At 47.3% G+C, this 13,953-nt stretch overlaps 1 protein-coding gene across 1 annotated transcript in view; it reads right to left on the bottom strand.

Annotated features, from left to right (window-relative positions):
* PDILT (protein disulfide isomerase like, testis expressed) overlaps positions 1–13,953 on the bottom strand; it is a 191,105-nt gene that overhangs the window by 55,198 nt on the left and 121,954 nt on the right. The window contains exon 4 of the mRNA XM_069210269.1: positions 82–219. Coding sequence (XP_069066370.1) covers positions 82–219 — 138 coding nt within the window. The remainder of the gene's footprint in view (positions 1–81; positions 220–13,953) is intronic.

The raw sequence follows: 13,953 nt of genomic DNA on the forward strand, positions 1-13,953 counted from the left end.
CTTTCAGAGTGTCCCCAAACAACGCCATCTGCTGGTATGACGATGAAACCCTCATACACTTATGACAAAAGTTATACTTACCTTTCTGAATACAGTGACTGCGTTTTTGGTAACGCCATAGTAGGCAAATATATCCTCATTGTTTACCACTCCAAAAGCAAGCTCAGGGACATCCTTTGCTGCTTCATAGAAAATTTCCACCATCCCACCATGAAGTTCCTGTCCCAAAAAAGAAGACATGTTTAGTCCCATCAAATTTTCAAAACTTTCACATGAAGGGTACATAGTTATAGTTACGTATTCAATTCACCTCTCAGAAGTACAATAATGTCTACAGTATGTTTTCATACTACACTTATTGTATTATAATAATTATTTCATTCATTTCAATAACTTTATTGCGGCTAAAAGCCAGAATAGTACAAGAATGAAATCAATATACAAAACACATCTATTATCACATCAAGAACATCTGAAAATTAGTAGAAGCAACTCACCAAATTAAAAAATAAATAAAACCACATAAAAAATGTTAAAACAGGATAAATAAAACCTATTGCCAACTGGCCCTCTGGGCAGTCACGTGTACTTTTTTTTTAAGCACCAAACGAAAACAAGTGTTTTGAGACAGCAAAAAACAATTCAAAGTTGCGTGTCAGTTTTCAAAATCCTAAGTGCTTCTTGGTGCTGCAATGTTCCTATGTTTCTACAAAGCGCGACCAGCCATTTGGACTTCTGCTTCTTGTACGCTTGGCAAAAAAAAGAAGGTGTGCCTCGGTTTCTTCAGACCAACCACAAGCGGGGCATACCGAACCCAGCATGTCACCACCACTCCTTCAGTGGTTGATGAGCGAACACAGGGGCAAAGAACCATGCCTAAACTCGGTAAAGAACGTCCGCCAAGCATAGGATGGACATCATCTAAATAGGGTTTCAATTTATAAATATCCTTAAATTCTAAAAAGATGGAAGTTATTCGACCTGGTGATGATTTTGTTAGAAAGGAGGAATGCTTGTAAGTTTCAAAGCACTTAACAAGATCCCTCTTAGAGCACTCCACACAGGTCTCTGCTGGGTGTTCTCACATACTACCTTTTCCTATGATTCTGAGGGTATCTCTAACATACCGAAACCAGGGCAGACTCCCTTCGCCCTGAAGCCCTCGGATCTTCTCCAAATCTCATCTATACACAGCCAGGAGTAACCTATAACCGTCTCCAAAACAGGAGGGGCCTACGGCCAATGACCTTCGAGATGGGCATAGTGTCCACATCAAGCCTTAGTGGTATTAATGGCGTATTAGAGGGGAGATTCACTACCTGCCTTAGAAAGGCATTCTTTAGGTGCGTAATGTTGGCAGCTACTTTGTGGCCCCATAGCTCCACCCCGTACATTACCGCTCCTAACACTTGTGTTCTATAAATTTCAACCACTGGACTAATAGAACTGAAGGAGGACCTCCCCCGGAAGCTTTCACTAACCCTCCTATGAATTGGGCCATCCTTAATTGCTGCTTGTCTACATGGAACGCCCAATCCATATGTTCGCTTAGTGTACTCTTGAGGTACTCAAAAAGTGAACCCTCTCAAGCAGAATCCCATTCAATCTAGGACTGTGTCGGGTACAGGGTGCAGGGTCTAATACCATAAATTTAGTTTTATTGTCATTCATTTCGAGGCCCCTAGCCTTACAAAATGATTAAAACTATCCAATACTCTTTGGATGCCCATGGTAGTCTTGGATAAGAGAAGGGTGTCATCAGCAAATATCAACACGGGCACCTCATTTGAGGCCAGTGTGGGAGCATCACTACTAATACTATTCAGAGAGTCAATGAGACCATTAATGTACAAAATAAATAGTGTAGGAGCCAGCACACAACCCTGTCTAACACCCCTTCAAACAGGAAAGGGCGCAGAGAGTTCCCACAATTTGCCATAAGTATTTGGGTAAAATATCCCATGTGCAATCTTTGAACCATGTTGCACAGATACAGCGGGACCCCAATCTCAGCCAAGACCTGCCATAGAGCATCTCTGGGAACCAGGCTGAATGCTGTCCGCAGATCGCCAAATACCAGATACAGACTGGCACCCTCTGAAACAACCGATTTCCAAGACAAAAGATGCAGTCTAAAAACCTGCTCAATAGTAGAGGTGGATTGGTGAAAGCTCGTCTGCAAAGGATTAAGTATTTCCTTCTCATCGATCCAGTCCTGAAGTCTTTCTAAGATAAACCTCGCAAAAACGTTTTGCATTGTGTTGATAAGGCTTATGGGCCTATAATTGACAGGGAGCAAAGGAGAGCCCTTTTTATAAATAGGAATTATTTCTGCCCCCGTCCACGTACATGGAATGGGCATCACATCCATAATGGCATTAAAAATGACCCAAAAATAGGGACCCCATATGTCTGTAGCTGAACAATACAAATCCCCAGGGATTTTATCTAAACCGGGGGTCTTACCAGGGACTAATCTATCAAGGGTAGTCAACGGATATTCCATGACATTTTGGGAGGAAGGCATCCCACTAATACTAGTTACACCCCCACTTCCATTCCCACTAATCTCCATGCCATACAGGGGTTTAAAGTGCTCATTCCATTGCTCAGCTGAAATGTTGTTCTCTATAGTAACACTGGACCCTGGGCACCCCTTCGCTACAATGCTCCAGAATGTTCTGAAATCTTTATTCTTAATGGCACTATACATGGACTCTCACTTAAAGGTATCCCATTATTGCTTGGCAGATTTAATGGTGTATTTGTAATGGCTTTTTGCTATTGACGTACAGTGTTTGCAGAATGATTGACAAGTTATACATAACGAATGGACTTTCCCTTGTATGGTTGTAAAACAATTTCTAGGAACTTGGAAAATGTTTAGTATTTTTGTTCAAACACCTACAAATAAGGTGAGCGAGGCACCTCTAATTTTAAATAAGGCGCCAGTATCATACACTAAAGCCCAACAGCATGTACTATTTTACAAAATTTCAATCCCTGGTTCATTCCAGCAGTGACATATGGCGCACTCACTTTCAGGTATAAGCTGCATGTTGGATTGTACGACGAAACAACGACTTCAAAAACAACTACTGCCTTAACAACGAGGTCGGAACACCGACCTCGTTGCTACTACTAATGATTTTACCACGAATGCCTTAACAACGATATTTCGTTGTAAAGGCATTCCTGATAAAAGCATTAGCAATAGGCACCATTAACCCTACATACCTCACCCCACCCCCCCAACCCCACCCCAAAACCTAAAACCCCCTGACCCCCACCCACTCCCCAAAACCAAAAACTCCCCACCCCCCCAACCCCACCCCAAAACCTAAAACCCCCTGACCCCCCACCCACTCTCCAAAACCAAAAACGCCCCACACCCCAACCCCACCCCAAAACCTAAAACCCCCTGACCCCCCACCCACTCCCCAAAACCAAAAACGCCCCACCCCCCAACCCCACCCCAAAACCTAAAACCCCCTAACCCACTCCCCAAAACCAAAAACGCCCCACCCCCCCAACCTCACCCAAAACCTAAAACCCCCTGACCCCCCACCCACTCCCCAAAACCAAAAACGCCCCACCCCCCCAACCCCACCCTAAAACCTAAAACCCCCTGACCCCCCACCCACTCCCCAAAACCAAAAACACCCCACCCCCCAACCACATCCCAAAACCTAAAACCCCCTGACCCCCCACCCCCTCCCCAAAACCTAAACCCACCACTTACCATCGCCAACTCCCTTCTTTGTACCTTAACCACGCATGTTCGTTGTTCAGAACATACGTAGTTAAGGCACAAAAAACCGGAGTCGTGATTAAAAAAAGCGTTGTTGCGCTTTCGTTAACCATGACTTTCGGAAAAAAAAAGTCGGAAAAAAGGATGTTTCCCTGCATGTTGATCTAGAAAAAATACAGAGGCACCGATAATGAGTCAAGTGACAAATTTAAATCAGTGTACCAACACCTCTTCCTACAGGATTGGGAATGACAAGTTGTGTGATCTTTTTGCAACCTCACAGTTCTCCTCTGATTCTGCTTGTTGGGTTCCTGTTTAAAACTTGGAATAGGAGGTATTTACCACATGTGGTAAATACCTCACCCTGTGGTAATATGTAAGAAATCCCTCTTTTTGCACGTTCACCCCCTCATCTTTGGTCTGTTGCTGCTGGTTTTTCTACTCTGAGAGTGCACTTATGGCTCCTAACCAGACCTCAATGTCTGTGTTCTGATCCTACATAAATTGTATGTCGAATTGGATAGACCCGATTGGGAATGACTGGCTTACTTATAAGTCCCTAGAATGTGGTACATAGGGCACCCTGGGCATGTAAGAAAGAGTGTCTACTCAGGGCTGCAGCACTGTTCGTGCCACCCTGTGTGTAGAAAAGTACAAAATGGCTACCAGCCTGCCACTGCAGACTGGAAGGACAGTGTTTACACTGCGAGTTCAACTTTCACATTCAAACCGAAGGCAAATCCACCTTTACCATTAACAATATAAGTAAGTCTCCTCTAAGGAAGAGCTATAGAGCCCTATGGCATGAAGCAGTGTATTGTTAAGTAGAACTTATATTTTTCATATATCTTTATAGCAACACTTCCAAACTGTTGTTTTGCTGTGGAAACGTTAGTAGACCTGTTGGGTGACATAAGGTCACAGGTTGGCACCCTAACCCGGCTAACTCCTGAATGGGACTATCTAACTGGGTCATGTAAGGTATCAAATTAATCATGGCATCGAATTTGATACCACAATTGAGGTTTAGCAACTTTTAGAACGTTGCCACTCTGTACTTCAACTGTCCCAGCAGTCTCACAAAGGTCCTGACAAATGGACATCTTTCTGCCTGCCTGAGGAGACATGTGAACGACTCCTAGGCTCAGAAACAAAGGCAGTTGCCACAGTGTGAGGTGTTACCTCCTCTCCCAGGATGGCCACTCAGGGTGCTAACCCAAAAGGCAAGCTTCAAATAGGAAGCCTTCTTTGGGAGGAAAGTAGCAATAACACCCCTGAGCAGGATGCCTTTTGTTCCTGAAGACAAAATGGAGACAGGGCCAGAGAGGAAAAGCTCACCCTAAACCGGAATTTCCATTGGTGTTTAGCCCTCTGGTAGCCAGAGGTGTAGCAATAGCCCCTGCAGTCTCCACAGTGGAGGGGGCCCTCGAGCTTCAGAGGGCCTCCTCCACACTGTGCAAGCGCAGCAGACCCTTGGCCTAAGAGCTCCTGACTGGGTCCGAAGAGTAGGGGGTTCCCCTCCATGTATTTTGAAGGAGGCCTGCTCAGGTAGGCACTGCCAGTAGGCACACCTCTAGGGTGGGCTGCAAATCTCCTGACAATCCAAGAAAAGTTGTGCCATCTTGAAAGGGGAAGGAATGTTGCACTTTGGGATAGGCAGGCACCACTCATTACAGGAACTTCATCACTTGGTAGGAGGGGGCTAAGTAGCCTATTGGCTAGTAACCATGTGGTTCCCTCAGGGTACTTTCCTGTGATACATTTCACATTGGATTTGGTGAGGGGACCAAAGAAGGACTGACAAGCTGACCTTAGAATAGTACAAAGAGAGGCTACACAGTCAGAAGGACTGCATTGCTATATTTTGGGCTAGTGAAGATTGGACTGTGCTTCAGCTCCTGTCTCAGGGAAAAGTTGATTCCCAGATCAAAGCAGTGACTCCAAGGGTTAGTTGGCTGATCTCTTGAAACCAGATCCAGGGATACAAGAGCTGAAGAAGCCCAAACCAACAAGTTGTTAGCCACTGCAGAAGTGTTGCCACTTCCAGTCGCTGGACACCCAAGGGCAAATCTGAAATAGCTAAAAGTTGCACCCAAGTCTGTCTGACCCAGGAGTGCTATCCAAGTCTGGATTTATTGCACCCAAGGGACACTAGCCCCCACCTAAGGATTTTGCCCAAACCGCAATGCAGAGACACCAGTAGAACAGCGTTGGCTGGCCTGCTACTGCAACGTTGAGGACTTCGAGAGGCCTCGATCTCTGTGGCCAAAGTCACCCCACTTCACGAGGACCAAGAAGCAACCACAATGACACTCCCGTCAACCTAACTACAACCAGAGCCTCATTGAGCATCTTTTGCCTGCATCCTCAGCATCAGAACCACTCTATTGATGTCTTTTGGGGTAATCCTGTAAAGTTTGGAAGTCGCCCTAAAAACACTCTGGTGGCCAAATTACTGTATAAAGTGTCCACTCTGGCCCCCCAGACCTCTGTCCAGTCAGAATTGGTCACCCAACATATGCCAGAGTAGTCAAACTAACTTTTCCACACTTTTCCAAAGTTTACAAACTTTTTGTTGACCAATGCTTCTTTGACGGATGCATTCAAAAGTGATAATATATCCTAAAATCTGAATCTCCTGGAAACTCTGTTGGGTTTTGTTCAATAGAGTCTCTAACAATTTATTAAAAAATAATCTATTTTTCTAAAATGGTGTCCAATTTCTTTCTTGTGTGGCTTTCTTATTTCATTGTTTGGTGCTGTTAAATTCTTTACATTAAGTTCCTTTGCCAAGCCTTACTGCTTGCACCCACAGATACCCAGGGTTGAGCTTAAGGTTAAGTAAACATGCCTGTCTGGACCCAAGATGGTATTTGAGAGTGTACTTCAGGATAAGGCTCCACATCCATATCATATTGTACACCCAAATCCTCACATAATTGTATTTTCCAAGCATGGTAAATGGGATGAATACCCCACCTTATTCTGGTAACATTGCAATGAGGGCTTAAGTGCCAAAATACATTTAATACTCAGCCCTCCAAATTCCTATCCAGTTATTCAGCTCACACTCGAATTTTTTGCTCTTAAATATGGACCAATTTTTAATTTGCAGTCCATAAGTTACTGTGAAGGCTTGCGTTCCTCTGTAGTTGGATCCCCTAAAGCTATAGTTTGGAAAGAAATAGTAAACAATTCCAGCGTGTACATTTCAACATCATCAATACCCTCTATCGATCTCTTCAAAGAATAGAAGAGGACAGAAAATTATTGGAAGCTAAACCTAGAATGCAAGACTTGTTACAAGAGAGACAACACAATTATTTTCTTTAGAGACAATATTGAACAATTGATAAGGTTAAAATGTGAAAACACCTCTTCCCAATGTCCCCAGTTTAACTCCAAAACCTTACCTAGTAAATCATTTAAAATCTTCTGTAACAAGTACATTTCTAAAGTTTCGTTTTCAGTTTCTCCCAATAGCAGAACACAGAGTGTAGAAGTTAGTAGTCACAAGAAGACTCATAGGGCCTGATTCTAACTTTGGAGGACGGTGTTAAACCATCCCAAAAGTGGCGGATATACCACCTACTGTATTACGAGTCCATTATATCCTATGGAACTCGTAATACGGTAGGTGGTATATCCGCCACTTTTGGGACGGTTTAACACCGTCCTCCAAAGTTAGAATCAGGCCCATAGTTACCACAGTAAACTGAAAACATCAAAATGCTCCTCCCTGCACTTACTGCAGACTCTGTGGGTACTGGTTTGAATTCATATAACTTTTAGTCCCAGGTTTGTCAGGAATGATGCAGCACAGAGTAGCAAGTAAAGTTGCTGCACTGTGTTGCATGAAAGGGAGAGAGCAGAACAGTGCTATATATACTAAGATCTGTAGCTCTTCTGCTCATTTCCTGCACTGGTACACCTTAGGCAGTCATGCGCTAACACAGACACCCTTGAGCCTTAGTGCAAGGGTGTCTGCATTGTTTGAAGCATAGGTTTTGTACTGGATGGGGGGCCTTCCAGTACAACACCTTTGCTGTAAGGCTTTTCCCACTTTGTATGTGTGCTCAAGGCATAGTGAAGCACCTGCTATTCCAGCTTAAGCAGGGGGTATTACTGGACAGAATTAAATATTTTTATGGCTAAGCTTTACTAAATCAATCAATCAATCACAACATTTGTAGAGCGCACTACGTACCCGTTAGGGTTTCAAGGCGCTGAAAGGGGGGGGGGGTGCTGCTACTGGTCGAAGAGCCAGGTCTTAAGAAGTCTCCTGAAGGTGAGGAGGTCCTGGGTCTGTCGCAGGGAGGTCGGGAGGGTGTTCCAGGTCTTGGCGGCAAGGTAGGAGAAGGATCTGCCACCGGAGGTCTTGCGCTGGATGCGAGGAACGATGGCGAGGGCGTGGTTGGCAGAGCGGAGTTGGCGGGTGGGGGCGTAGAAGTTGATTCTGTTGTTCAGGTAGGCTGGTCCGGCGTTCTGGAGTGCCTTGTGAGTGTGGTTGAGGAGGTTGAAGGTGATCCTCTTGTCCACGAGGAGCCAGTGGAGGTCTCTCAGGTGGTGGGAGATGTGGCAGCGGCGGGGTACGTCGAGGACCAGCCGGGCAGAGGCGTTTTGGATGCGTTGGAGGCGTTGGATGTCTTTTGCTGGGATGCCTGTGTAGAGTGCGTTGCCGTAGTCTAGTCTGCTGCTGACGAGGGCCTGGGTCACCGTTCTTCTGGTTTCTGTCGGAATCCATTTGTAGATTCTACAGAGCATGCGGAGGGTGTTGTAGCAGGAGGAGGAAACTGCGTTGACCTGCTTGGACATGGTGAGGGCGGAGTCGAGGACGAAACCTAGGTTGCGTGCGTGGTTGGCTGGCGTTGGCGGGGCTCCCAGCGAGGTGGGCCACCAGGAGTCGTCCCAGGCGGAGGGGGTGCGTCCGAGGATGAGGACCTCCGTCTTGTCAGAGTTCAACTTCAGGCGGCTGTATCCCATCCACTCGGCGATGGACTTCATTCCCTCGTGGAGGTTGGCTTTGGCGGTGTGTGAGTCTTTGGTGAGGGAGAGGATGAGCTGGGTGTCGCCGGCATAAGAGAGAATGTTGAGGTGGTGCTGACGGGCCAGTTGTGCGAGGGGGGCCATGTAGATGTTGAACAGCGTCGGGCTCAGTGAGGAGCCTTGGGGTACGCCGCAGATGATGTTGGTGGCTTCGGAGCGGAAGGGTGGGAGGCGGACTCTCTGGGTTCTGCCAGAGAGGAATGAGGAGATCCAGTTGAGGGCTTTTTCTTGTATTCCGGCTTCGTGGAGGCGTGTTAACAGGGTGCGATGGCAGACCGTGTCGAAGGCTGCGGATAGGTCCAGGAGGATGAGGGCTGATGTTTCGCCGTTGTCCATTTGCTGTCTGATGTCATCTGTGGTGGCGAGGAGTGCTGTCTCTATGCTGTGGTTGCGCCTGAAACCGGACTGGGAGGGGTCCAGGATGGAGTTGTCCTCGAGGTGGAGGGTAAGCTGAGCGTTGACGATCTTCTCAGTGACCTTCGCCGGGAAGGGGAGCAGGGAGATCGGTCGGAAGTTTTTGAGGTCGTTGGGGTCTGCCTTGGGCTTCTTAAGGAAGGCGTGGATTTCGGCGTGCTTCCAGCTTTCCGGGAAAGTTGCGGTTTCGAAGGATAAGTTGATGACCTTTCGAAGTTGGGGGCGATGGTAGAGTCGGCTTTGTTGTAAACGTGGTGGGGGCATGGGTCTGAAGGGGATCCTGAGTGGATGGAGTTCATGATCTTGCGTGTTTCAGTGTCGTCTACGTAGGTCCAGGCGGTCAAGCGGTTGGTGCAGGTGGAGTTTTCGGGAGTGGGGTCTGACGGGGGCGTGGTGTTGAGGCTGTCGTGGATGTCGGCAATCTTCTGATAGAAAAAGGTGGACAGAGTTCTTGGGATGGAGGGATGTCGTTGACGTTGGTCGCTGGGGTTGGAGAGCTCTTTCACGATGCAGAAGAGTTCTTTGCTGTCATGTGCGTTGTTGTTTAGGCGTTCTGTGAAGTGGGATGGTTTGGCGAGTCTGATTAGCTGGTGGTGCTTGCGGGTGGCCTCCTTGTGGGCTGAAAGGCTGTCGGGTGTGTGTTCGAGGAGCCATTTCTTCTTTAGTTTCTGGCAGACGCGTTTGGAGGTTAGGAGTTCATCGGTGAACCAGGCGGCTTTTTTTCTTTCTTGGTTGTCGGTGGACCTCTTGAGTGGTGCAAGGGTGGTGGCGCAGTCGTTGATCCACCGTCGTAGGTTGAGTGCGGCGGTGTCTGGGTCGGTGGAGTCGGTGGGTGGGTTCTGGGTGAGGGTGCTGGTCAGCTGGTCATCGGTGACTTTGCTCCAGCGGCGGTGTGGTGGTTGTTGGGTGCGGTGGTGCTCAATGTGCTTCTTGAATGTGAAGTGGATGCAGTGGTGGTCGGACCAGTGAAGTTCGGTGGTGTGGTTAAAGGTGACGTGGTTGCTTGCGGAGAAAATCGGGTCAAGCGTGTGGCCGGCGATGTGGGTGGGTGTGTTGACCAGTTGTCTGAGGCCGAGGTTGGAGAGGTTGTCAATCAGAGATGCGGTGTTGGCGTCGTTGTTGTTCTCCAAGTGGAAATTGAGGTCTCCAAGGAGGATGTAGTCCGTAGAAGGGAGCGCGTGGGTGCTTGTGAGGTCGGCGATGGAGTCGCTGAAGGGTGCTCATGGTCCTGGGGGTCTGTAGATGAGCATTCCCCTGAGAGTGGTGTTGGGGTCAGTGTGGATCCGGAAGTGTAGGTGTTCGGCGGTCTTGAGGGTGTCGTTCGTGTGGGTGTGGATTTTGAGTGTGGATTTGTGGGCGATGGCTATTCCTCCTCCGATTCCGTTGGGGCGATCCCTTCTGGTGATCTTGTAGCCGTCCGGGATGGCTATGGCGATGTCAGGTGCTGAGGAGTCGTTCCACCAGGTTTCGGTCAGGAAGGCTACGTCTGGGGCGGTGGTGTCGAGCAGGTCCCAGAGCTCGATGGCGTGCTTGCGTGCGGAGCATGTGTTGAGGAGTATGCAGTGGAGGTGGTTAGTGCCGGTTGTTGCAGGTTTCCTTGTTCTGTTGCAGGTGAAATTGCAGGCGCGGCAGGAGAAGGGTCCTTTGGTGTTCTTTAGTGAGGCCTGGAAGCATGTTGTGGAGCAGCCGGGGTTGAGGGCGATGAGCTGGTTGGCCGAGTAGCGGCGTCTGGTGGTGCGGGGGTCGTGCGGACCAGGGGTGTGGCGCTGGGCGCGCTCCAGGCGCGGATGGGCACAGACGGGCTTGCCTCTGGCCAGCCATTAAGAAGGGAGGGGTGAGGGAGGAGCAGCTGGGAGGCGGGAGGGAGCGGCAAATGGGGGTGCGAGGGGGGCGGGGCCGCAGGGAGGCAGCGGCGGGGAAACGCAGCTAAGGGGAGCGCACAAGGGGCAAAAGCAGTCACAAAAAAGTCAAAAAAGCACAAATGGAAGCAAATGGAGCAGAAAGGCACAATAAAGCAAGGCACAGAATACAGTCACAAATATGGTGAAAACGGCACAATGCACACGAATCTAGCGACGCTTACCAGAAGCCCACTAGACACCAGGGATGGAGGCGCAGGTGGATGCCTGCGGGTGGAGGAGGGCCTCGAACACGCTAGCAGCAGCGTGGGCGGGGGTCAGGGACACGGACACAGCAAGGTGGTGCTGCGGACGTGGGGGAGCGAGCTCTTGACCGAAATCAGGTCAGAGGTCGCTTTGAACTGTGACTTGCAGGATACAAAAATAAGCAGAAGCTCATAAATAACAGTTCAAGAAAGAGATACCTCGGCCAGGTTGTGTGTGGATGGGCGGGCTAAAGGGTGGCAAAGAAACCAAACAGAGCGAGAGAGAAAATATGAAAATCATAAAGAAAATGTATGTGAAAGGCAAATGGTGTGGGAGCATGACAGAAGGGAGGAAAGAAGAATGCAAAGAAGAATTGAAGAAAAAAAGGAGAGAGAAAGGATTGTAGGGAACAAATGAAAGATAGAAAGCACAATGGAAAAGAGAAGAAAAGAAAGAAGGAAAGAAAGAAGATGGCTGCAGATCTTCCTTGAAAGGATGAGGATTGCCAGTTTAGCTTACGTCCTCAACGGCAGCTATATAGTTCGAACTGGCGGTTATTTCATTTTCTGCCTATTTTCTGGCTACTCCTGTGTGTGCTGTACAATGCAGCAAACATGCAAAGTGGGATGAACGAAGAGAAACAAAAACATTTCTCCTCGTTGTTCATGCCTCCAAGAGGTGTAGGACTTTGGTACAATTTCCTGTCTACAATTCTTTGTAGATAGCGGATTTATATCAAAACCCATGGGTGCCTGCATGGGAACACCAATGCACCACCCATGGAAAGCCGACTTGGAGCAAAGTAACTCAAAGCAGCTCATAGTGCATTTTTGTTTTTACTTTGGGTTACTTTCAACGGAAATCCCAATTTGTGTTGGTTAGTCGATCCCACCTGAACACTTTGTATCAGGTGTGTGTGGCAAAAGTAATGAAAACCTGATGTAAAGCATTTGTTTGTAAATCAGGGCCATAATTTTCATTCGTAAAGCAAAAGGCTATTGAGTTTTGCTTTTAATCACTTGGGTATTTAGTCAATTAAAGAAGCCTTCATTAAGAGCTTTGAGGGTGACAACCTACAACAGATCTGCCAACTCACACAATGCCACTGTATATCACACATTTTCAGCTCCTTTCACACAATCAGTTGGTGAGGAACAGAAATCACATGGTGGCAGGCAAGGCGAGCTGGAAACCCCTTTACAAAGTGGCTTTTCAGCTCATCTTTGCAGGCTGTAAAAAGCCAATGTCAATTAAGGGGTATGAAAACACCCTGGGACATTGGCAGTAGCCTCTGCCACCCTTTGTATTTTTTTTGCAGAGGATGAGGGGGATTTCTGGAGGGCACAGTGCCCTTTAAGATGCTCTCAGCAGAAGGTCTCACCCTCCAAGGCCACACCCCTTCTTCACACAGTGGTATTTAGAGTTTGTGTGGCAGGTCTGATACAATTGGTTTCTTGTCTAGCCAAATTCATTGACTTCATAATACTTTAATCACAGCAGAAAAACACAACTAAGCATAATACAAACTGCAATGTTAACTAAATAGTTGTTAAAGTCTGCACAAAAAAACAAGAGAAGCTCAACATTTAAGGTAATGAAAAATAATATTTTTAAGAAGTTTATATTAAGATTGTGAATATACATACATCTCTCTCTCTCTCTCTACACATATATATATATATATATTAGGGTATTTTTAATGAGGTTTTTTTCACAAAGCAGACTGTAATTCATGTGTCTAACGTAATACAGATGAAGTTCTTTGTACACTTGAGATATTTTTTATTACTCTTAATAAAGATTGATTACTTCAAACAGTGTCCTTGTTAGATACAATTCTTTTCAAAATGTCCTCTTTCAGATATTCATTTGTATAAACAATACAAGTAAATAAAAGAGAAGAAAAATGGGGGGCGTCCCAAAGTTGCCTTTAACACTGTATATGGTTTTTGTAAACCACTCCTTTTTCGAGGGCCAGATTGCATAAACTTTCTACTTGGGTAAACATGGGCGAAGGTCTCATTTGTTTTGCACCTTATGTGATAGAAAATGGAGCAAACAGGGGTTAATCCTATTTTTAGTGAGTCACCCGGGCTCACCGCAATGAAGGATGACGTAAGCACGCATCAGCTCGGCCAGCTCAACCAAACTGATAAATAAAAGGGGAACCAGCCGCTAATGCTGATTCCCGAATGTACTGAATAGCAATCCACTGTGTATCTGTGGTTATAGGCGATGTGCTGGGTGCAGCATACCTGAGTAGGGCCCGGGTGTGCGCCGTTGTCACCCCCAGCACACTGTCAATGAAAAGGAAATTGCTTGCGGCCAGTGTGATGTGCTGCAGCTAGCCTGGAACATGCTGCAGGGCTAACAGTCAGGGTGTGTACCACCCTGTGTCCATAAAGCATCAGCAGTCATGCAAGGAACTCGCTGGCCGCAAGTTCCTGCTCCGACGAAGCGCTGTGCAGAGAAGCAGGGCACGCTAGTGGTGTCTGGTGATCACCATGCCCATCGACAGGCGTTTTGCACAGTGTGTGCCTCAAACAGTGGCGCCCTGCTCAGGAGGCCAGGCAAGGACACGACCCCATCTGCAAACATCACCGGCGTGAGTAGTAGGAAGGGATACCTTTAATCACC

The sequence above is a fragment of the Pleurodeles waltl genome, chromosome 10 (assembly GCF_031143425.1).
Source record: "Pleurodeles waltl isolate 20211129_DDA chromosome 10, aPleWal1.hap1.20221129, whole genome shotgun sequence".
NCBI lineage: Eukaryota > Metazoa > Chordata > Amphibia > Caudata > Salamandridae > Pleurodeles > Pleurodeles waltl.